Source organism: Lontra canadensis, unplaced genomic scaffold (genome assembly GCF_010015895.1).
Source record: "Lontra canadensis isolate GAN:19392208 unplaced genomic scaffold, GSC_riverotter_1.0 scaffold19, whole genome shotgun sequence".
Taxonomy (NCBI): domain Eukaryota; kingdom Metazoa; phylum Chordata; class Mammalia; order Carnivora; family Mustelidae; genus Lontra; species Lontra canadensis.
In genome coordinates, this window is record NW_022631013.1 from 2,412,799 (window position 1) to 2,435,621 (window position 22,823).

Genomic DNA, 22,823 nt, shown 5'->3' on the forward strand with positions numbered 1-22,823 from the left:
AAGTGCTAACATAAGGTGAGGGGGCCAGGAAAGTCTACCTTGCCTAAGTGATACTTAAACCAATGCAAAATTTTGTGATACATTGCTAGTTGTTGGGAATATGAAGATAAACATGGCATAGTCCCTGTCCTTGAGGAGTTCATGTCTAGGAAAGAGATGTGCCTAGGAAGGCAATTGACCAAGGGTGAGATTGTGTTTAGGGTGGGATGGTAAATTGAAGGCATGTGAAACACTGTATGAAAGAGTTTATACTTCTTTTTTAGAAGTGGAGGAGCCACTGGAATATATAAATCAGGAGTTTGAAATCAATTTGTGTTTGTAGACTGATCATTCTGCATGCAAAAGGAAAGATGGATTTGGCTTATGGAGAGGTGGGATTCAGAGAGCCTGATTAGAAGACCATTGCAATAGGCCCTAAGAGAAGAGGGCAGCAGCCAGTGAGATTAGGAGATTTAGGAGTGAAAATCAATGATAGTTGAGGACTGACTGGCTAGGATAGCTGAAGAGGAGAGAGGATTCCAGCATAGGCTGAGGTTTCTACCTTTTGGGTAATTTACAGTATCCGTAGAGCCATTGCTAGCTAGTGGAAAGGCTTGAGATTGGGTGTTTGAATCCTGACTCTGCCACTTAAAAAGTAACCACTTGGAAGAAGTTACTTAAACTTGCCTAGACTTAGTTTTCTATGTCTATACAAAAATGGCTAAAAATAATTTTGTGGGATTTATTGGAAGATAATTATGAAATCTAGTGAATTGCCTTGCCTATAGTCTACATTCAACATGTATCTTCCTCAGTTTTAGGCATGTGGAGTTTAAAGCCATTATTTTGTGTCTGATGGATATATCCAGTATGTATTCAAAAACAGAGGTTGAGGCCTTGGGAAGGGGGGTGCAAATAAAAGCCCAAGAATTTGGAGATAGGATTATTAGATGATAGTTTAGATCACTTAAACTTTATGCGTTTCCATCATAAGAACAAAACCTGCCTCATGTAAGAGGTGAGCTTAAAGAAACCATTAGCACTCTGAAAAGACTTAGAACTGACAAGTAACTTGAGGAATAAAGAGAACTCTTTGAATATAACAATTAAAAGATCACTGACAACCTTAGAGCAATTTCCATATGGCTGTGAGGAACAGAATGCAGATTGTGGTGATTTGAGGGAAGATTAGAAATGAAGAAATAGTTATGATATAGAATGTTCTTTTAAGAAATTTGGCATGGCAATTTGGGGTGGTAGGTAGAAGTAGATAAAGGATAAAGAAAAGAGGCCTTAATTTATAGTAATAGACACTGAGAGGAAAGATCTAGTATTAAAGCAGAGGGAGATAGTGATGGGAGATAAATAATGAAGGAATATTCTAGAAGAAGCTGCAGCTCAGGAAACATAAATCACAAAAGAATGAATTTGCCTGAGATGGAATGTGTCATAATGTGAAGGCGTGAAGTTGGAAAGACTATCAATTATTGGAATTTAAGCAGCTTCTAATATCAACCCAGCTATTGTTTTATACTTACTTAGCTTTTATTTTTGTGTTCCAATAACGTATGTTTTGAGTACCTTAACTGGATTGGCTAATACCTTTTAATGTTATCTCCACATAAGATGAATTATTAAATTTTCATTTAGTAAAAGTCAAGTGAAATCTCACCTCTGTCCTTTTTTTTCCCCTGAGAAAAGACAAAAGAACCTTGGAAAATACTGATTCTTAAAAAAGTAGCCCCAAGAATGATAGGGTTGCAAAAAATTACCTGTGCCAGGGTCTTAGACTATCAGAGAAATACGTTACTCTAATGATTTATATATCCTATGGAAATATTAGAGCTAAACTTCCTGCAGTGTTGACATCAGGACATTGGAATATATATTAGCTCTTAAAATATGATTGTTCCAGTAATAAAATGATATGTATTGTTTCACTATTGCTATCAATGAGTTTTTTGTTGAGTGTTTGCTTTTTGGAAAATGGTTTTACATATCCTTTTTATAAATGTTAACTGTTAGCTCACGCTTAAATTGGGATTGTAAGCAATTAATTTTGTATCATGTCTACATTTGAAAACAAGTACCACAAGACCTTTCCTAGTAGATGAACACAGTTTAATTAGATCATCTTCATTTTATTTTATTACAAACACATAAAAACACAACACAACCAGCCCCTTCTCATACTGGCAATTCTGGAAATGATAAAGACCATGCTTGGATTTATTATAAAGTAATTACAGTAAGGTGGAAGAATCATACACTGGAAAAGCAATAGTCCTAAAGCTGATGGGACTTCAACACAAGGTCAGCATCTCAAAGTCTTTCAAAGGAGTAAGAGTATATAGAACTGTTATATTTAAATATTACCATCATGTGGGTATTTGTAGTAATCTATCCTTGGTCTTCATGACTTAATTCTCTACCTTCTATCTGGAGATCTAAGTCTTACTTTCAGGGTCACTACTTGCTTTGTTCAAGTGCTTTGAAATACATTTCATTAGCTTTGATCTTCTTGCTATATTCTTAAATGTAAATCCAAACAGTCAATGAATATCTGTTTTTGATAGCACAACAAAATCAATACTTAGTATTTTCAAAACAGAACTTTGGCCATTTCCATCAAATTTACTTGTTCTCCTGTATTCCCTACTTTAGTAAATGATGCAATGAAGTACCAGACACTAAATCTGGGAAGACATCATAGTTTCACATTCTAGGTAGACATCAAAGTCAACCTGTTGTATAGCATTCAAGGTTTTTCCTTACACATGGCTGTTTTTTTCCGTAGTGCTCATACCATTTAAATTTCTTTAAAGAATATTGGCAATTGTGGGTTATTTTTTTCTTCCTATGTCAATATTACTAATTTGTACCTGTATTAAAAGTATCCAGATTATCCAAGTTTTAAGATTATTGTGAGAGTTCTGTTAGATATAAAGCATTTCATAGGCTGCCATCCATATAAGAGGTATACAATAGAAACAACTCAAAGGAATATAAATTAATATCCAATTCAGTCATGGAACATAGATTTAGAGAAAAATGGGGAATTCTCAACTATTCAGGTCTAATATTTTGGATGTATGTGTGAGATAGCATGATGAAGATTAATTGTTACGTATTATTGAAGAAATTGTCTATGTTGAACCAAATGATGAATACAGAAACAGTAAGAAAATAAAAAGAAGTATGCAGTCTTAGAAACTGAAATACTCTAATTACAGCCACTAATGAGAGTTACCAACCATGCATTTTTATTATCATGCAGTGTATCATCTTTATGTACATTGCAACATACCAGCATTCTATTCTGTACAACTCTGGGTATATCATTTGCCCTTTCATTGCCTCCATTGCCTCAGGATAGCATAAGGCTCTTTACTAGAGAACCTCCTTTTCAGTTTTTTAAAACACTATGACTTTATGACCACAAAACAGCTTAATTCTGAGTTTTCTGTTCTGAGTCAACACTTAAGAGAATTGTGAAAGACCTCCTGCATTGTATTTACTATCTGATTCCCAAATCATCCTTTGCCTTCTCATCTGTCATCCCCATTAATTCTTCAAGTTTCTTCTCCAAATATTTCTTTAATGACCTTCGTATTGCCTTCATTTTCCTCCGATGAAACACACAAATATGGAATCTAGAGTAGAGAAACAACATAATCCTGAATTCAGTATTAGTAGGCCAACTCTTAAGGACAAATATGTAACCATGTTTTTTTTCCCCCTTCTTTTTCTGGATACTGCTCCAGGAGTTTTCCTCATATTTAATTGTACCTCCTCCATTTCCTGTGGTTCAACTTTTATCATAAACTTCCATCCATTTCATTCCTGTCAGTATTGTATCCCAGACTTTGAAATGACTTCTTTCCCTTTATTGCTGTTGGAAGGGGGGGATCGGGTACTCTCTTTGCCAAAGGAATGCTTGGCCCAATGTGTGTGTGTGGAGGGAGGAAAACTCACAGTATCAAAGCACTTCCCAATATCACAACTTCTGTTAGCAATATCAGAAATAGTGCAATCTCTCGATTCTCAGCCTTCTTTGAATCCTCTTCTGGAGGGAGAAAGAGGAAAATGGAGAGTGAGTTTGGGAGAGGAAATGTACTAACTTGAGAACTTGATCCATAATAGATGATTCTTTTTAACATCAGATAATTTGCTCTGCTCATCACTTCCATCACTGTTTTCTAGTTATCCTGGAATTTTTACACTTAGATCCCTAGGCTCTACAAAATGTTTGCCCTTACTGCCCCAACCTAATTTCTCCACCTTTAGTGGAGCACCTTTTCTTTCATTTCTCAGCCCTTCAATTGATCCTGTGCCCAGTAATTCATCCTGGTACAAATTTTGCCCAATAATTTAGCTCTCATTTGTGACATTACCATGATCTGTATGGAAGGTGCTCACCAAATATTTGTGGAATGAATGAATGGACAACTCAGTACTTTGATCCCTGACCCCTCCAAATGCTATACTACAATCTTTGTTACCTCCACAATACTCTCCTCTGAAGCATGGGGAGGTGATGCGAAGGCAGGTCCAACAATCCAGGATAGGACCTTCAGTCACGACTGATAAAGAAAAGAAAAATAACGGAAGGGGGCCATGGCATGCAGTTTTCTTAGCTCAGACATGAAGTATGGATTAGATCTCAGGCATTTCCAGGATTCTTAATGTTACATTGCTGTGAATTTCTTCTTCCCCTAACAATCAAATTTCTTGATGGGTCAAAACCTTCTGTAACTTATGTCAGATCTCTGGGGGAAGAAGTGGGAAAAATGATGCCTCAGTGTATATTGGTCCTATGGGTTATAAACTATACTTTAGAAGACCTAAGCTCCTCTAAACTGTATATTTGAGATTGCAGAGAGACACATTTTGTTGTCAGGTCTTATTGATATTTCCACCCCCATAATCCCAACTCTAGAAATTGGATTCTTAGTATGACAGGTAGGAGAGATATGGCCATATAGAGCAAATGAGATGGGAAAATATGGACTGAATTCTTAAGGTGTTGCATGTACTGTACTCACCGCAATCTTCAGAACAAGCTAAAAGAGAATCAGAAAGTTCTAATGAGTCTATAGTCAACTCAGAGTTTGCTGTATTTATACCCAATAATCTTCATTTGGTTACCCATGAAGTTCCCACCACCCCTCCATCCATTCTAAACAACTGTAACATGAAACCACCTTCCTCCTCTCACCCTCATTTCCTATTCCTTTCACATAATTTGAGTGTTGTTAGATAGATATCTTTTATTACCAACTTCAGAGAAGTTCTTTAACATCTCTCTCAGTTTGGATTCCAGGTTTAGGCGGACATCGAGAAGCTTGCCTTGAAGGATAAAGGCACCTAAGAGAGGGTGGAAGGGGTGTCAGAAACTAGGGGTAGACTTCCCCTTCAGAATTTAATCCTAATTGTTTGTCTTTCCAAGGGAAATTTCCTTATGCTTGCTTGGGAAAGACAGTCTTTTAACATTGAAACTCTATCTCACCTTTCCATGTTTCATTGCCCAGTTTATAAAGTTCATTCTTCAGCCATATTCTCAACTTGATAACATCATCAACAGCTAGAGAAGAGAAGTAAAGATACATGTAGGGGAATAATTACATCTGTGGAGGAAATTATGTGGACTCAGGTGCACTCTTCCCTGCCTCCCCTTCTCCCTTTAATCCACAAAACTCTCAGGGACTCAAACTTCCCTCACCCAATACCCGAAGCATCTTGTCCCTGTGGGAGACCTTGATGCTTAAACGGATCATCTCCTTAATTTGCCGTTCAAGCAGATGAACTCGGCCCGGGACTTCTGAGGGTACCATCTCTGCCAGCAAGAACCCAATATCTTCTGCAAATTTGGGGTCACATTCCAAGCAGCCTTTGACCCCATGGAAGCCTGCCAGGGACAGGGGCAGGAGCAGGAGCAGGAGCAACCACAGGTCTCCCATTTCCTTGCCCCAACAGCCGGTTGTCCTGGCAACTAGTTCACCTCGTTCCCTTTTCTTCAAAAATCCAGGAATAAGAGCTTTGTCCTGGATAGTCTGACTTCACCTTCCCCTGCATTTCCATCCCACTTCTAGGCAATCTCATTTCCCTAAGGCTCTTCAGTTGTTTTCTGACTTCTATCCTTCATTCCAGAGAGAGGGAACTGCCAGTTGGGAAGCAGATACCTGAGTTCTGAGTGTAGAACACAGAAAGTGAGAGAAATCTTGAGCTCACACAAGCAAAGTTCCATGCAGGGGAAAAAAAAAATGCACAAACTTTGCTCAGGAAAACATTTTCTTCAGGTTTCTTCTTTACTTGTGTCTTCAGTAATTTCTCACATTCCTCCGGACCATAGGAGTAGAGTAGTATCTCAAGAAAGAGATCTCCTAGGACCTTAGATTCTACTGCTATAGAGGAAGTGAGAAAAAGCTGGAATATTAAGTTGTTTGGCATCCCAGTCTCTGAGGATAGCAGTATTGTTGAAAATTAGCCATGGGTTTCTAGATGTAATTGATATATCATTGATGATAATTTTGATGTAATAGCCTCTCAGAAATTTAGGCTATCTTTGTCTGTAGGATGATTTCCCTGCCATGCTATATAATAGCCTTCTTAGATCATTCTCTTTATAAAGAGTCTGGAGCAAGGAGACTAGAAACAGCCATTGAGGAATATATGGTGATAAGTGAGACTCCAGTAACACTCAGGGTTCGTTAGTGGGTACATCTTACAAGTACTAAGGATGAGATGTGAGACATGTTAGAAAACCAGCACAGTTACTGTGGGCTGCCATTTCAGGCCACCGTGGAAGGAGCCCAGATAAACAGTTCAGCTTAGGGCTCTTTGAATAAGAATGTTCTCTGTCATTTAAAGAAGTTAACATTGCTTTACAGACTTTACAGGGTACCAGTAACTTCTCTGTTATATTGCTTGTATGTCTGTGACCTCCTGGAAACCAGAGAACCTGGGATCTTAAAAGGTTGGTGGTAGAATTGAGAGCCAAGGTATGTGAGAGTTAGGGAATGAAAAGTTGTGAGGGAAGTACAAAGAACGGTTACAATTATATGCCTACCATGTGCCAGATATGGGATGTGCTAAACACTTCTGATAGATCATTGTGAGCCCTGATGGCACAGCAATACTTTGAGAAATTATTCCAGTTTTATAGATAGGACTCTGAGGCTCCGAAATATGAAACAATCCTTTCTACAAAATAATTTAGTAGTCATGGAATTAAGATTTGAACTCAGGTCTCTCTGATTCTAAATTCTCTCTGATTCTAAATACTTCATTCACTGTCTGGTCAACATTTTCTGGGATAATGCAGAAAATAATTTCTTGGAATTATAAATCAGATGACTGCAAAGGAAATTCAAATCCTCTGATGATCCAAATCCACACCTCTGGTCTGATTTTATTTCCCTTGGCTAGATGATCTCATCTTTAGATGACCCTCTGGAAAATTTGCACATGCTGAGGTCTGAAGGCATTTGAGGTAGCGGGGTTAAACTACCTCTGGAAATCAAAGTTGGATACTAAAAGGGGCTAAAACTTGGCAGGCATGTAGCCAGGTATGAGGAAAAACTGTTCTTTAAGGGAAAATCTACATTATGTGATGTTTTCTAGTTAACAGTACATACTTTTACTTTCAGCTTGGATACTTGAAGAGAAAGTGATGGTATATTACTGACTCATTCTGCTCAGTGGCACATTATCTTGAACCAGACCACATGTTCTACTATTTTTATCTTTGCCTCATTCTTTCAGCTTAATTTGCAATCCAGGATTTGTAGGATGCAAGAAAAAAAAATGATTCGACTTCCGGACAGTGTTGGGAAGACGGAAAATAGCAAGCCATTTTCTAAAAAGACAGAAGTTGTAATTGAAAGGGACATATAAGACAGAAAATAATGGAGGAAATAGCACCCTCGTGGAGGAAACAGTAAATGGATAATAATAGTGTGAGCTGATGATCCAGGCAGAGGTACACACAGTTTGTACTTTCTATAGGAAGACCAAGCAGCACTAAATCTGGAGGAATTTCTTCTAGAGAAGCTGGATCTAGGACACTAGAAACAGGAGTTAACAAATACATAATGGGAAGTGGGAACCCAGAAATATTCAAGATGTTTTAAGAGAAGCATCCGGAAAGTGCTGATGATGGAGTAGATGACGTATAACAAAAGGACTACATTATCCTGGGCTGGTTCTTTAAATTTAGTAGATGTCAACTATTTGAAATTTGGAAAAGAGCAATCTTGAAATAGACTGATAATATAATGATCATATTACTTAATTAAAACAATGATACTTGTATCTAGGAAGCAAAAGGCTAATACCAGATCCTTCCTTGATTATGCTAATATTTGGTTTGGATTGGCATGGAGAGGATAGGATTATAGTCAGTGTGAATCTGTGGAATAGCTAACCAAACTCTTCATTTGCTTAAAATAGTGTAACGGGTATATAGTAGCACACGCATGCATAATATTTTAGCAAAGATATATTTATTCATTTGTAATTCTTAGATAAGACTCCAGGTTTTTCACAGATAGAATATGTGTTGTATATGTTCTTTTTCTACAAAACAATTAGTCCTATTATTTAGTCCCTCTAAAAGGTTAGAATAAGTTGTTTTGTACACATTTGACCTTTGTTATAAATCAAATGATACACTGAGGTTTAAAATCTAAAAAAACAAGTCTCATTAAGAAAAGCAAGAAGCTTCTTACAAATAATTTCCCTCAATCCATAGCAAATCTGATTACCACATTCACACACAAAAATGAAAATAATGAATCTCTGTGGCTCAAGCTTCTTATAGCCTCTTTTCTTGTGGGTTACTTGTCCCAGCCAAGCCCTGCTGCATTCTTTCTCCATCTGTAGCTCTTCAGTGGATGCCCTAGAAATTTGGCAAATAATCCAGAAACCTCTTGTAGTTAAGTGAGATTAAATTATTTCCTGACTATAATCTGGGACTAGGATACCCAGACTTGGTATCTGGCCATGTTAGAAGCTAGCTATCTAGGCAGCATAATAATCATAATTATAAATATTGAAATATTCCTATAGTCCAGATCCTTCACAAGTAAAGAGATTTTAATATTTTCTGTATGCCAGCCCATTTATATTGAATTGCCATTAAGCCAGTTTCTCTCCCCATCTTCCACTCATTCTTTAGAAAAAGTCATAATGGGGACACCTCATTGGCTCAGTTAAGTATTTGCCTTTGGTTCAGGTCATGATCCAGGGTCCTGGGATCAAGCCCCATGTCAGACTTTGTGCCCAATGGGGAGCCTGCTTCTCCTTCTCCCTCTGCCTGCTCCTCCCCTGCTTGTTCTCTCTCTCTCTCTCAAATAAATAAAGTCATAAGAAAAGAAAAAGTTCTAAGTTTGGAGCTTGGAAGACTTTGAAGGAATTGTTCTTTGGTAGGAAAGCAAACCAAAAAAAGCTGATACTGTTAGGGATGAGGAAAACAGGGGAGACAATGGTAAAAGATTTATGTCATAACCTCTGCTCTCTAGACTAGGGTCCCAGAAGGAGAGATTATATTAGGTTAAAAGGAATACTACAGGAAAGAGTAGTTTCTGTCCTGCATCCTTGAGGAACCACCAAGGCTACACCAGTTATGCACATGTGACAACTGTACCCAAGGAAAAAATAGTGTCATGTCAGGACTGGCTAATAGAAGGCACTCTGGAGACAGTGATAGTACCTTGCACTGTGGAAGCGCCACTGTTCTTCCACCGGCTGCTAGGCAAGGATGTGCAAGTGAGCTCAGGATCTGCCTGGGAAACTTGCCAGTGTATATCTCAAGGCTTCAGGTAATGGGACCCTGTCTGAAAGATGGATAGCAGAATACTACATCAGGAAAAGAAAAGGCATCTGCAGCAACCCCTAAGAACCTGATGGGGCCAAATGGTCAGGAAAGACCGCTAGACCCTGAGGAAATAGAGAACAGGCCCAAAGTGCTCTGCATGCAGTTTCCCAGAAAATACAAGAAGATTCAGAGATGGGGTGATACCAAGCTTGCCTTAGAAGATACCAACGCATTAGGAAAGAACAAAACAAATATACTCAACATTAAAATATATATCATTCAAGGAAGGGAACACCTATTAGTGAAGAAATCCACTGGATAATTTACTGAAGAGGACAAGGCAGGGATTTTAAATGGGAAGAGTTCATGGTAATTGTACTTACTACGATTTTAGTATGGTTGGTAAGATGGATTGAATTCATAGTTGGATTGGTAGTTAACACAAGCCTGATGTTTCAGTGATTAGGACAGTGTTTTCTTAGGCTCAAGAGAGATCTAACATTCCACAGTTACTCAATGTTCATAGTTCCTTATCAGTTTTAAGTGGTTAGAGCCAGTTGGAGTAAAACTTAACAACTGCCCTTTATCCCGTTTTGGAAAGAAGCAGGGAATGGGAAGGAAATATAAAAGAATGATTTTTTCAAAAGGTATTTAGTTACCAAAAAAAGTATTTAAATATTGGGTGGGATTCTGCTGTTAGTGCCTTTTTTCTTTGTTCTCTTGTGAGGTGAGAAGTGAGGTGGCTCAGAGAAAGCACAGACCAGTTATAGAACACAAAGAAGCTATGTCTCCTTTGTATATCTGAGAAAAGTGTAGATAAATGTGTGACCTTGCAACATAAACACTAATATTTAATTCTCAAGACAAGCTTGCATTAGTATTTCCACTTTGTAAAATATGAGCCTGGTTTTCAGACACACTAAGCGAAGTCTCCCAAGTTCATACACCCAGTAAGTAAAAGATTTGCAGTAACACAAATTTGTCTGCTTTCATAGTTCTGTTTCCAAAATACCAAAATATTTCTTGAGTAGAGTTAATCCAAGGTACAATCATCATTACCTCAAATTAGTAAGAATTTCCTAAAGGAAATTATTTTTGCAAGGAAGGAAAAATGGTTTCTTATTTCCCATTAGTTTATTTTTTAAAGAAGTGGAGTTTATAATCCTAAGTAATTTTTAATATTTCTTCCATACCCAATTCTTGTTTTTCCCCTCCTCTCTAATTACCTGAATAAAGGATTTAAAGACTATTTATATTCTACTGTAGCTTGTTCACCTGTCAATTGCAGTACTCAATTTTCTTTAACACTATGTATAAAAAGGCACAGATGTTAATCTAGTTTACCTTAAATAAGTACCAGGCAAATACAGTATTATTGCTTTCCTCCTTTCAAAGCAGATTAAAAGACAACAACAACATAACAACAATAAGAACACAACAGCAACAAGAAGTAGCATCATTGAACACATAGTCTGTTATCAAATAGCATTTTGTATTCGTTGTGTGCATGATCTTATAAAATCCTTATGCTAAGAGGTTGGCACTGTCATTGCTATTTAGAGATGAGAGAACTGAGACTGATTAGTTAAGGATGCTGCAGGAGATCACACAGCCCTCTGGTGGGGCAGCTTGAATTCTTAATCTCATTTTGACTGATTCTCCATGTATGTTCTTTTAACTGCTAAACTTTCTCTTGTCCTTTATTGGCCAAAAACAGAAAAACACCAAAAAACCCCCTAAAGTGAATGTCCTGCTCTTGTGCATAATGAATTGTCATATTTCTGCAAAATCAGCATTTGGTGGGTGAGGCATTGTGGTGTAGTACACGATGCTACATTCAGTTCTAATTCTGGTCCTTATATGAACAGATTTCTCTTCAAAGTATCTAGTCAAGGAAGAAACTCTGAGTTGAACTTGAACTTCCTGGTCACTACCCTTTGATAAATCATCTTGTTGTTGATAATTCCTTTGCGTTATACTACCTTCCATTAATATAAAATTTTACATTTGGAGCTTTCCCTATTTGGGAAGCTCTCTGTTGTCTTGAGATGACTGAGTTTCTTCTTGGTTTTCTCTAATATGCTAAGTAAATATTTCTGCTTAAATACAATCCCCTTTAAGCACTATAGCTATATTAGGTTACTAATCAGTTCGTTTTAAGTTAGATCAGATTTCATTGTGTCTTGCATGGTCTTTTGTAAAAGGGTCTCAACAAAATGTACTGTCTCCCTATTTACCACATAATGACATAAGACAAAACCGAATCAATCAACTCTGAGGCACGATGGCTTCAGTTCAGTGGAGGAAAGAAGATCTTAGTGGATTGGGTTATTGATGGTAACTCTTGGAACAAGCTATGATAGTAGGTGTGGAATCCTTTCCTGGAGAAGATTGTTGGTCACCTCTCTCAGTGCTGGGCAGTCTAGTCTAGTAGTTTGGGCTTCTCCAATGAAATTTCTCCTAGCTAACACAGCTACACAGAGAATATAACTTGAAGTATATTTCATAAACATTTTTCCTTAAATTTATTGCAAGTTTAATAACTGATGTATGGTCAGTTCCTTTTTCAAAAAATGGAAATTATGGTACAACATACACTAGATTGGGAAAGAGTTTATCACGTTCTGTGCTCTAGAAATTATTGCTGTTTCTAGCATAAACATAGTCACCAAAATAGATTCTAGAAACCACCCCAGTTTTTTGAATAGTAGGGGGAAAACTTGAGAGAAAAATATTAACTGTTTTTCAGTTGCCGCTACCTGAGAATTTCACCGTTTCATTTTCTTGCCCTGGTGCTGTAAGAAAAGACCTTGACAAAGTGTGCATTGACCACTTCTCATTTATGCCAGGTGTAGCTCTATGTCTGAAGGGCATATGCGATAAATGGGTCATACATTATCTCATTTGCAGTCTGAGTTTTATGAGCTCCTGTAAAACAATTACCATATATACACTTTACAATAAATGGGCAAACAAAGTGGCTGCAAACAATATGGAAAAGTCAATAATTAATTTCAGATTTCCAAATGTAGCAGAGACACTGGAGCTTTCTCTTCTTTTCAAAAGAGATGGTTTCTTTGTTAGGAATATGCAAGCATGTTAATTCATTACTGTGTGGTTTCTCTTTTTCCAAAGCTTGTTGAAGGCCTAATTTATGTGCAAGACTGAAAGCTGTTTAAACGGATAATATGCCTCCTTCATGAGAAATACCACCCCTTTATGCTCCATTAAATTCAGACGTTGACTCTATAAGCTACGTACCAATTATTTCTTTCCAGAAACAGCAGCATAGTTTTTTCCACAAAGGACAACAGATTATTGCAGGCTGCTATTAATCTCCACATAGTCCACAGAATACATAGGACACTAGGGAGAAAACAATTGAGAAGCTATTTTAACATTTGCAAAACCGCTTTATGCAGAGGAAATAAAAAAGAGATGCTTGTCTGTTTGCTACTTCTAAATTATTTCAGTGCTCCCCCCAAATATAAAAGCAGCCCTTAAATTCATCAATAATGACCTGCTGACATTGAAGCAGTGCCTATGGAGGAACACAGATGGCTCTTTATCTGGTTGATCTTTGTTTTCCCTAACATCATGTATCGCCAACCACTGTACATTCTTCTACATGCTCCATTAGGTGGATGGGGTAATAAGTGAGATGCCTATTAACAGCTTAAAGCGGGTTCTTTTCTGGTAACAGCATTGTTTGGTGCATGGAAATGGGTCAATTCTCAGTGCAAACCAGAAGAATATACTAGTCCATCAGCATAGCCTGGCATAGCTTAGAATTTAATAGACATAGCTTAGAATTTAAAAGACTGTGGATCATTGTAGAGGGTATAAATCACTCTAACATGACTGTCTACAGAACTGTTGTTACTGATACCAGCCCATGTGTCAAAGTCCAAGGAAAACTTTAATGAGAAGCTAGTCATTAGGTTATTTAAAAATTGTAACTTTTAAAATTTATCCAGTCAAAAATATTGAGCGCCAACTACTTTCATTCCATAAGTACTGAACATTTATCAGGACTATCAGTAAAAAGGAAGGTGAGTATAGAAATGCCTCTACTTTCACAGAGTTTGCAATCAAGTAGTATAGAGCTGATCATGGAATCTGAACTGGTTTTCTTTTATGTGATTTTTTTTTTTTTTTTTTTTTAAGCTAGCAGTCCTCTTGTTTCTGAATGGGATTTTCACTCAGTTCTATGCAGATGAACATTTGGGTAGTCTTGTCCACAGATCAGAGTGAACTCAGGACTAGCTTAAGCCAATTAGTATTTTTAATTAGTATTTTTAATTCCCTAGAAACTGCATCAAGTTATGGGTATGGAAACAAATGAGATATTGGCAAAAACTAGTGGATGGTTTCGGGGAGAAAAGACAGTTCCTCCTTTTTGCTCAGTAGCTACTAAGAAGAAACTTGAGCTGTCCTTCAGGACTTGGTGATGTAAAAAATCTGAACACTGGAACTGCAACTGCCAGAGGTCAGCTGACCCTTAACAGCTCATGAAAGCTGATCCTATAATCCACTCTGTCTTCGGTGACATCATACTGGTAGCTTGAAGTGGCCATGTTGGGAGTATTTACATCATAGAAACCACAAATGCTTTAAATGAAGGCGTTGGCCCCTTTGCCCCTTTCTCAGCCCCCTGCAACACCTCCACCATTGTTTGTTTGAGTAACTGCAGAGAGTTCATAGTGTAGAGAAAGCATGAGGCCAGCAGAGAGCCTTGAGAAACTGGGTCTTGGTAATACCCTTTGAACTCTTAAGATCAAGCTATTTGAGGAAACTGCCCTCCTTCTCTGGAGTTTTCAGTTATGTGTGTATATAAAATCCCCATGAAATAACAAAGGTTTCAAGGTTAATATCATTTTTTGAAGGTAGAACATTCAAAATTTGCATTACTTAAAGCGTTCTCTTAGATGCTAATTGAAGTTTCTGAAAAAGGGAGTGTGCGTACTGGGACTCTTAAGGGAGGAATTGACAAATTTGAATATATAACTCTGCTTTTCAAGGTACATCTGGTGGGCAGGAGCTCAGGGGGTTGATAATCTGGAAAAGACAGTTTAATTGTTGAAGACATGTGTTGCCTACAGAGGTAAAGGTTAAGTAATTAAACAAAAGGTGGTATTGACTTAAGCACTGATTCCAATTATCAGATCTACTCCAGCAAAATTTGCAACACATACTAGCTAAGTATTGCATCTGTAAAATTTGCAGAGCCACATCTCTTTTTCTATACCAGTTACTAGCCAACTAGGCAGTGAGTTTTGAGTGGAAAAATCCAAAATAACTGTGATCAAATTAAAACCTCTCTTTTAATATGATAGGGACACAGCAGAGTCGCTTGATTATACTGAGGCTAAAATAGAATTTTTAGTGAGTCTTAACAATGAACAAATAATTTCAATCCTATTTTTAGTAATATACTCAAAGAAAAAAATAAACTATGATATAACATTACTAATAGAGAAACATTGCTATGTTTTTTAAAGCTAATTTTTGTACAATATTTTTTCTTGTGAATTTATGGACAATATTAGCAAGGGAGTAGATCTTAAATATTTAATGAAGTCCTGATATGTGTCAGACACTTTTAGAAGTACTATGCCATTTCATTTTCTTGGCAGCCCTGTGGACAAAGGTTTGATATTCTCAATTTGTTAAGTAAAGAAATTGATCTCCAAAAGGAAAAATTACTTATCAAAACTTATGTGTCCTGTGAGGGGCAAAGTTGGGTCCAACTCCAATGTTCATATTTAGCTGAATTAAATCACATCAACTAAATATCTTGATGTATATTTAATCCTAATGCCATCAAAAGGATAAATGGATTTTGAGATGAAAACTAAGGGGTATTTTGTTTGTGTTGGAGGATATGAAACAGAGGGCAAGCCATTGAGACTGTTAAATTAATTATCACATGTGTCCAATTTGAGTTAAAGTTTGATAACAGTGCTTAATATGAACCTGAAGGCTTATCCTCTGACCTGAATTTCTACTTGGAAAATATTGGTAGTGTAGAAGAAATGTCCAAACGTGATTAGACACATGATCTTTAATGTGTGGGATAAGATAAATAGGGAATTTTTAAATTAGGATAAAATAATCAACTACTTCTATCTCAGCATCAGACAAATGACTGAGAAAGACAAGAATCTGGAAAAGCAGAATTGTCCCATCAAAAATATCCTTCAAAGTACTATTCCCGTGACCTTGGGCACGACATTTATTTAACCTTTAATAGCCAAATGTTCCATGACATGGGAATAACAAAACATATCTCATAAGGTCATTGAGAATATTAAATGAGATGTTAATGAGCAGTATTTCATGCTTACTAAATGGGCACGTCTAATGTTATTACAAATAAAACTGTGTTTTTCCTGGCTTTCTCATTTAGTAGCTGTAAGATCTTGCACTAATAATTGGGTCTAAGTTTTGTTTTTATTTGTAGACGTTCTAATATACTACCCTGCTAATCTTGCCTGTTTTGTTTGAGAATTAAACTGAACAATGCATATAAAAGTACTCAATAGAATGTAAATTGAGGAGTAATGTCTTTAATGTCCTGAGTATAAAATCCTATGGAGCTTCTCAGTCCACATCTTTTTGGTCTCTGTAGTACTGGGCAGAGAAGGTCACTACCTTTTGCTTAAACAGCATAATTTACATTTCTCAATTTTCTTTATCTCCTTTCCTGTCTGGCTAGCTCTTTTTATTTTCCTTGCAGAATGCAGTTACTTTCCTGACCCCTTAATCGTAAGCATTCCCCAGGGCTATCCTCAACCTCCTACTAACTCTGCTTCATCTCTACTACCCCTGTGACTTGGACATCTGAAATCCCTATCTACAGCCTGGTCCTATACCTGCATCTCCCCATCTTAAAATGAAATTTCCCAAGTGGGGCTTGAAGACTTCATGGTTACTGATTGTCAAAATATAGTGAATAAACTTTATAAAGCTATACTCAACTTCATTTTCCACTAGATATTGATATAGGAGTAACTGAGCTATAGTATCAGACACCATTTAGAATGAGAGATTTATCACCCTTCTTGGCTATAGCTTTTATAGGAGAAATAACCTCAGAGGACAAACTATGCAAATCCAGCCTAATTCACTTATGGCAAGGATCATTCTGGTGTTGAATTTATAGCATCCTCCTCTTCCTCATCCACTTTCTTCATGAAATATTTATTTCATATTCTGTGTAGAATACTAAGTTTTCCGAAGGAACAGAGGTAATCATAGGGTGTGAAGATTATTTTTTGCTTCAAGTTGTTCACGTATTTTAAGTCCTATCCTTACTTCTTGCACTAACTTTAGCTTTTGGTTTACCATAAATGTGAGTTACACTGAAAATAAAAGTCCCTTTGTAAATATTCAATTGGACAAATAATCTTCTGACTTGAAGTCAGTCTGAAAGAAGAAAATAAGGTAACTTTCAGTGAAAGTTGAAAAAGTGGTTTCCTTCTAAATTGGAGGATAATTCTTACCTAGGAGGTAATTACTTACAACTGGAAACTGCTGATTTTTTAGTTTATGTAAGGTCATAATAAGAAATACATAAGTTGACATAGGACTGATTTGTTTAGTACAAAAGGTATGTATTTTACGTTATATATTGAAGCACTGAAATAGTTTTAAAGCATTTCAAATAGTTCCCTAATTTCAGGATGCAAAACTCCTCAGACAGAAAGGACAACAAAATTGTTCCCCAGAAGCCAACTCATTTATTTGAATTTTGATATTCAGTGAGTGATGACCTCCACCATTGCTTGACCAAATCCAGACATACTCTATTCCTATACTCTGTTAGAATATAAATATAAACTATTTGTAATTTGTGTTAACAGTTGGTGGTATATTGCAAAGAGAGAACTGTCAGTTTATTTAAAGAAAAATGATTGCCAAATTATGACCAAAAACTCTTTGGAATTCTTAGAAAATGTTTATTGTTGAAGTTGTAACTGGAAGATTATCAATATGGGAAAACTGAAAGGTAAAAAAAAGGTAAAAAAAAAAGTAAACTCCATCTAAACATCGGTTAATTTAGGGTTAACAAATCTATGGGCAATTTTTTGGTTGCTGAAAACTCAGCTGTAACTCAGGTCTTATATCCTATATAATCTTCTTTATAATTCTATGAAGAAGTTACCTATAATTTCCATTTTTGTAGATAGAATGCTAGGTTTGTGAATGTTAAGGTGCTTTCTCATGGCTGTATAGTTGGTCCTTGGCAGAAGCAAGATTCCAATCCAGATAGGTGTGATCCATGGGCTCAGGCTATTTTCACTGTCCTATACTGTCATTCCATTACCCCTTTGCAGAATAAAGCAACATTACTATATTGTAGATAATGTGATGTGATATAATTTTTCAAGTTAGGGAAATTAATTTTGTCCTAATTCATTTAAAGTGAATCACCCTGGGGCACCTGGGTGGCTCAGTGGGTTAAAGCCTCTGCCTTTGGCTCAGGTCATAATCCCAGAATCTTGGGATCGAGCCCCACATCGGGCTCTCTGCTTAGCAGGGAGCTTGCTTGCTTCCTCTCTCTCTCTCTCTGCCTGCCTCTCTGCCTACTTGTGATCTCTGTCAAATAAATAAATAAAATCTTTAAAAAAATAAATAAAGTGAATCACCCTGTCTTCCCTGTGGTCCAGGCCATGTTTTGTGGGACAGATGGTATGATCTGAGGTCATGGAAGAATGATACTTACTGATCCATGTGGGGGTTATTAAGATTTTATGAACTAAAAGAATCCATCCATTCTTAACAAAGTTTATGAGTATGTAGAAATATAACTTATATCCTCATATTTTTCTTAAATATATTTACAGACCTATGTAATGATTTTTGATCTTTCTAATTAATACAATGCTGAGATCCTGTATTATTTGAAGGACAGAATTTTTTAATAAATTGGATATTATACTAATAGACTTTGTAGCTTATAAAGCATATTATCATAGTTATGTTGCTCACTGGCCTAACATTCATCTAGTTTTCTATAAAGTAAGCAGGTATTGAGTTTGTTGCTAGGGATATATCAGGGAGTGAAATAGGCAAAATCTCTGCTACAGTTTAATTACACAAGGAAATGAATGATTAAAACGTATGTAAAGGCCCTTATGGACAAAAACGTGATTTTAAGAGAGCAAAGGAACTTGACTTATAATGGCTGCTTAAGGGAGTTTTTCTCCTGATAGAAATAAATTTAAGCTGAGATGTGAAAGATGAATGGAAATTAACTAAGGTAAAGAATTTTCAGAGAATGTTCCAGATAGAGAAGGGAGTATGTGCAAAGGCCCAGAAGCAAGAATAATATAATTAATTCAAGGAACTGGAAAAAGTTTGATTGAATCAAGGCAGAGAGTAATGTGATGAGTATGCAGAGAGAAAGAGAGTTGCCAGACTACACAGAGGCCCACAGGGCAGGTTAAAGATTTTTTTTCTGGCTTCAGAGAAGGGAGTATCCATTCAAGAAGTTTAAGCAGCAGCTGATCTCATCAAATTTATGTTTGGAAAGATCACTCAAGCATGAGTTTAGAAAACCTCCAAAAGTACCAGGGTGTATGGTGGGAAAGCAGTAAGCTATTGAACAATAGTCAAGATGAGAGAAAATGTTTAGATTGGGCCAGAGGTGTCGAAGTGGAAGCCATATACATAGATGACATATATTTTGGATTTTGTACCTGTTAGATGGACTTTGGTAACTAGTAAAATTAGATATTTTTAGTGTATCTTGACTAAGCAAATAAGACACAGAGTACACTGAAGATTTTTCCAAAGGAACAAGGGGAAAACTGTAAAGCATAGTTGACCTGGCAGTCAGACGAGGTGGAGGAACGATGAAGTTCTTTCTCTTGTACCCTATGATAAGTTACCAATAAAGGACAATTTGGATAATACTGAAAGACCAGGTTTAGACAGGAATTTGGAAGCATTACAGTATAATGCTTAAGAAATCCATCTCTGCATCCAGGAAGCCTGGATTTATGTCTTGGTTCTGGGACTGGTTAGGATCTGGGACTTAGACAATTTGTTTGTATTCTTTTTGCCTCATTTTCCTCATCTATGAAATGAGGATTATGATATTAACTAATTTAGTGCACTATGTGGCACAGAGCAAGAGCTTAGTAAGTTACTTAGTAAGTAACTTAGTAAGTTATGAGTCATTTTGGATATCTTGAACTTTAGGTCCTTTTAAACATCCAAATAGAGATGTTAAGTAAGTTTTTAGAAGTATGGGTCCAGAGTCAGAGGAAGGGTCTGACTTCAAATAAACTGAGGAGTCATTACTGGTTAGTTGGTAATTGAAATCTTGGGAGTGGTGGAAAATGCCCCCTGAGAAAATATAGAGCAGTACAGAAAAAGGAAGTAAGACTTAGCTTGGAGGAATACTATCATTTAATGGCTAGGTAGAAGATGGGCCTCTGAAAAGATGGAAGAAAATTAACCAGATGGCTAATGAAGAAAACGAAAAAATCTCTTATTATGTGTATCAAGAAAAAAGTACCTGTGAAAAAGAAGAGAATTGTTAAACTTCTCCGATAAAGTCATATGAGGCAAAAATTGAACGTGGCCTCTTGAATTTAATTACATGGGAGATCCTGATATAAGGTTAAGCATGACCTTAACAAGGGTTGTTTCTGTGGAATTATAAGGTCAGATGTCAGAGTGTAGTGAATTGAGATGAAAAATAAATAAAAACAGAAGAGGTAACCCAAAAGTTTAATTGGAAGGATAGGAGAAAATAGAATTGTTATTTGTAGGGATGTGGATTGAAGAAACCTGAAGATTTTTCAACATAATGTAAAAAAACCTCTTATTGATTCTATTAGGAAATGGGCCACATACTGTAATTTCAGTTAGGAATTGACAATTATAAAAAAGTAGAGTTTTGAGTGTCCATACTGGCAAGACATGACTCAAATATTGGTCTTATATTATCGGCTTGGTCAGATGCTGATCACTTCAGATAGCTTACAGTGGGACCAGGCAAACACATCTGTCACATTCGAACATCTGCTTATGTCAAGATGCTGTTCACCAGAAATAGATTAGAGTGCCCTAATTCCCTACATAGGAATACATGACTGCTTTGATTTCTTGTCTTATCCTCAAGCTCCGAATTTTGAGTTTCTCTGTTAATAGGTCCCAGTTTTGGACCCAATCTTAACACTGACTCTGGCTTTCATTTCCTTTGGCCCTTAGTAGTTCCTATCCATTAGTTGGTTATTTATTTCATACCTTCACTTTACTTGATAGTTGAGCTGTCTTTTGTTAAATATTTAGAGTACCTACTAGGGTTGTAATTATTGTTCTAAAAACTAGGTTACAGCTGTGAACAAACCCGCCCCCCACCCAAATCCAAGCTCTCAAGAAGCTTACTTTCTAGCGAGAAAGATAATACATGCATACACATCCATGTGCATAGATGAATGAAATTGCTTATCCAGGATTACATAGTAGGTGAGAAATATACACTCTTGTCAATGATTCTACTGAATTCTATTTAGAAACTTCAGGAGAATTTCCCAAAATCTGCCCAAGAGCAATTCTGCCTACATTATGTGACAGTCTAAGAATTACACAGAAAAATTACATAGAAAATCATCAAATTTTGACATTTGAGTGATTCTGGTATAATTTTTGTGGTGCAGTTGAAACATCTTTCATGGTTGTTGGAATATACTTAAGGTTGCTTTGCATTACTTGCTCTATTTCTGGGTCTTTGTAACTCAGAGGCCACTCAGTCTGACTTCCTACTAGTTTTGGGTTAATCACCTTTAAGATGGTCATGAAGTAGTGATAAATTTTCAGAAATTATCTTTCACTAGAGAGATTTTTCTGTTGCTAAAACGATTGTGGTTAAGCTCCTGTTTTATGTCATGCAGCAGCTTGAAGCCAGTATGGTAGAATCTCACTAAGTATGATAATATATTTTTATTTCTTTAACAACCATTCTCTTCAACAGCTGTGAATGGAGGATAGGAAGGAATCAGGGGTGAGGTCTGTATGAGCCCAGGTCCAGTGTTTGGGCTGTTTGAGTGTCCTGTGGTGTCAACATATAGAGTGATGAGCATAAAGGAAGTTCTTTTAAGCTGCTCTTCTATATATGAGTCTTGAAACTGGATTTTTCTGCCATTGCCTGAGTTATTTCATTTTTGTTCTCAACATTTCCCTCCAGCATTCAGTAATAGAATAGTTGAAACATTAGGTATCTCAAGAAATAGAACATTATTTATTTGTATGCTTCTTTATTTCACATTGTAATGACCACCTATTGTTCAAGGTAAGTATAAAAGCTGTGGAGAATCCAAATATCAAAGATAAAGTTAGTGCATTTAAGTTGATTAAAATTTAGTGGAGAGAGAAAATTAAAGATAATAAATGATGATAAATGGGAATATAGCATAGTAGTTAGCAGTCTCAGCCCAGGAATCTGATTATACAGCTGGATTGAGTGTAAATTATATCACTTAGGGCTATCTAGCCTTGGATGGTCATTCAGCATCTGTAGTATACCATTAGTAACTGAGACATAAAGATGTTATATAGATAAAATGACTCAGTAAACTATTAGAGTGTCTGGCATATAATAGGTTAGCCAGCATTATTGTTCATATTGGTTTTTATTATTATATAAGAGACATACACATGGTGATACTTGAACAAGAAAAAGGACATTGGAGGAGGAGTGTCACATAGGACCTCCTGAATAAGTGACAAGATCTGAGTCTTGATGCTTGAAAGATGAATAGGGATCAGGAAAGACAAAAAATGTAGAGAAGGAAAGGAAAAGTGTTAGAGCAATGTCTGGAAGTACATAGTGAACATTTGGTGGAGTGGTACAAAAATTTCTATGTATTCGGGAAAAAAAAATGTTAAAGTGTGAATGTGGGAAAGTCCTACCATGAAAGGCCTTGTGTGGTATTGAGGTCCTAGAAAACCACCAAGTTCCATCTTTTCATGGGCCTTGGCTATGTGTTTGTGTGACATTGGGATGCCCTCC

At 36.6% G+C, this 22,823-nt stretch overlaps 1 protein-coding gene across 2 annotated transcripts; it reads right to left on the reverse strand.

The window, feature by feature from the left end:
• Positions 1-3,389: 3,389 nt before the first annotated feature.
• On the reverse strand, positions 3,390-6,150 carry IZUMO3 (IZUMO family member 3). 2 transcript variants are annotated; one of them, XM_032860853.1, is made up of 7 exons: positions 5,702-6,150; positions 5,489-5,563; positions 5,257-5,346; positions 5,025-5,042; positions 4,482-4,562; positions 3,972-4,045; positions 3,390-3,632 (listed from the first exon to the last, which is right to left on the reverse strand). In XM_032860853.1, the coding sequence occupies exons 1-7, from the start codon at positions 5,937-5,939 to the stop codon at positions 3,552-3,554; spliced, it is 657 nt and encodes a 218-aa protein (XP_032716744.1). In that variant the 5' UTR covers positions 5,940-6,150; the 3' UTR covers positions 3,390-3,551. The 2 variants fall into 2 exon arrangements, with proteins under 2 accessions (XP_032716744.1, XP_032716743.1); XM_032860852.1 differs by having other exon boundaries at positions 3,955-4,045.
• Between the last annotated feature and the right edge of the window lie 16,673 nt (positions 6,151-22,823).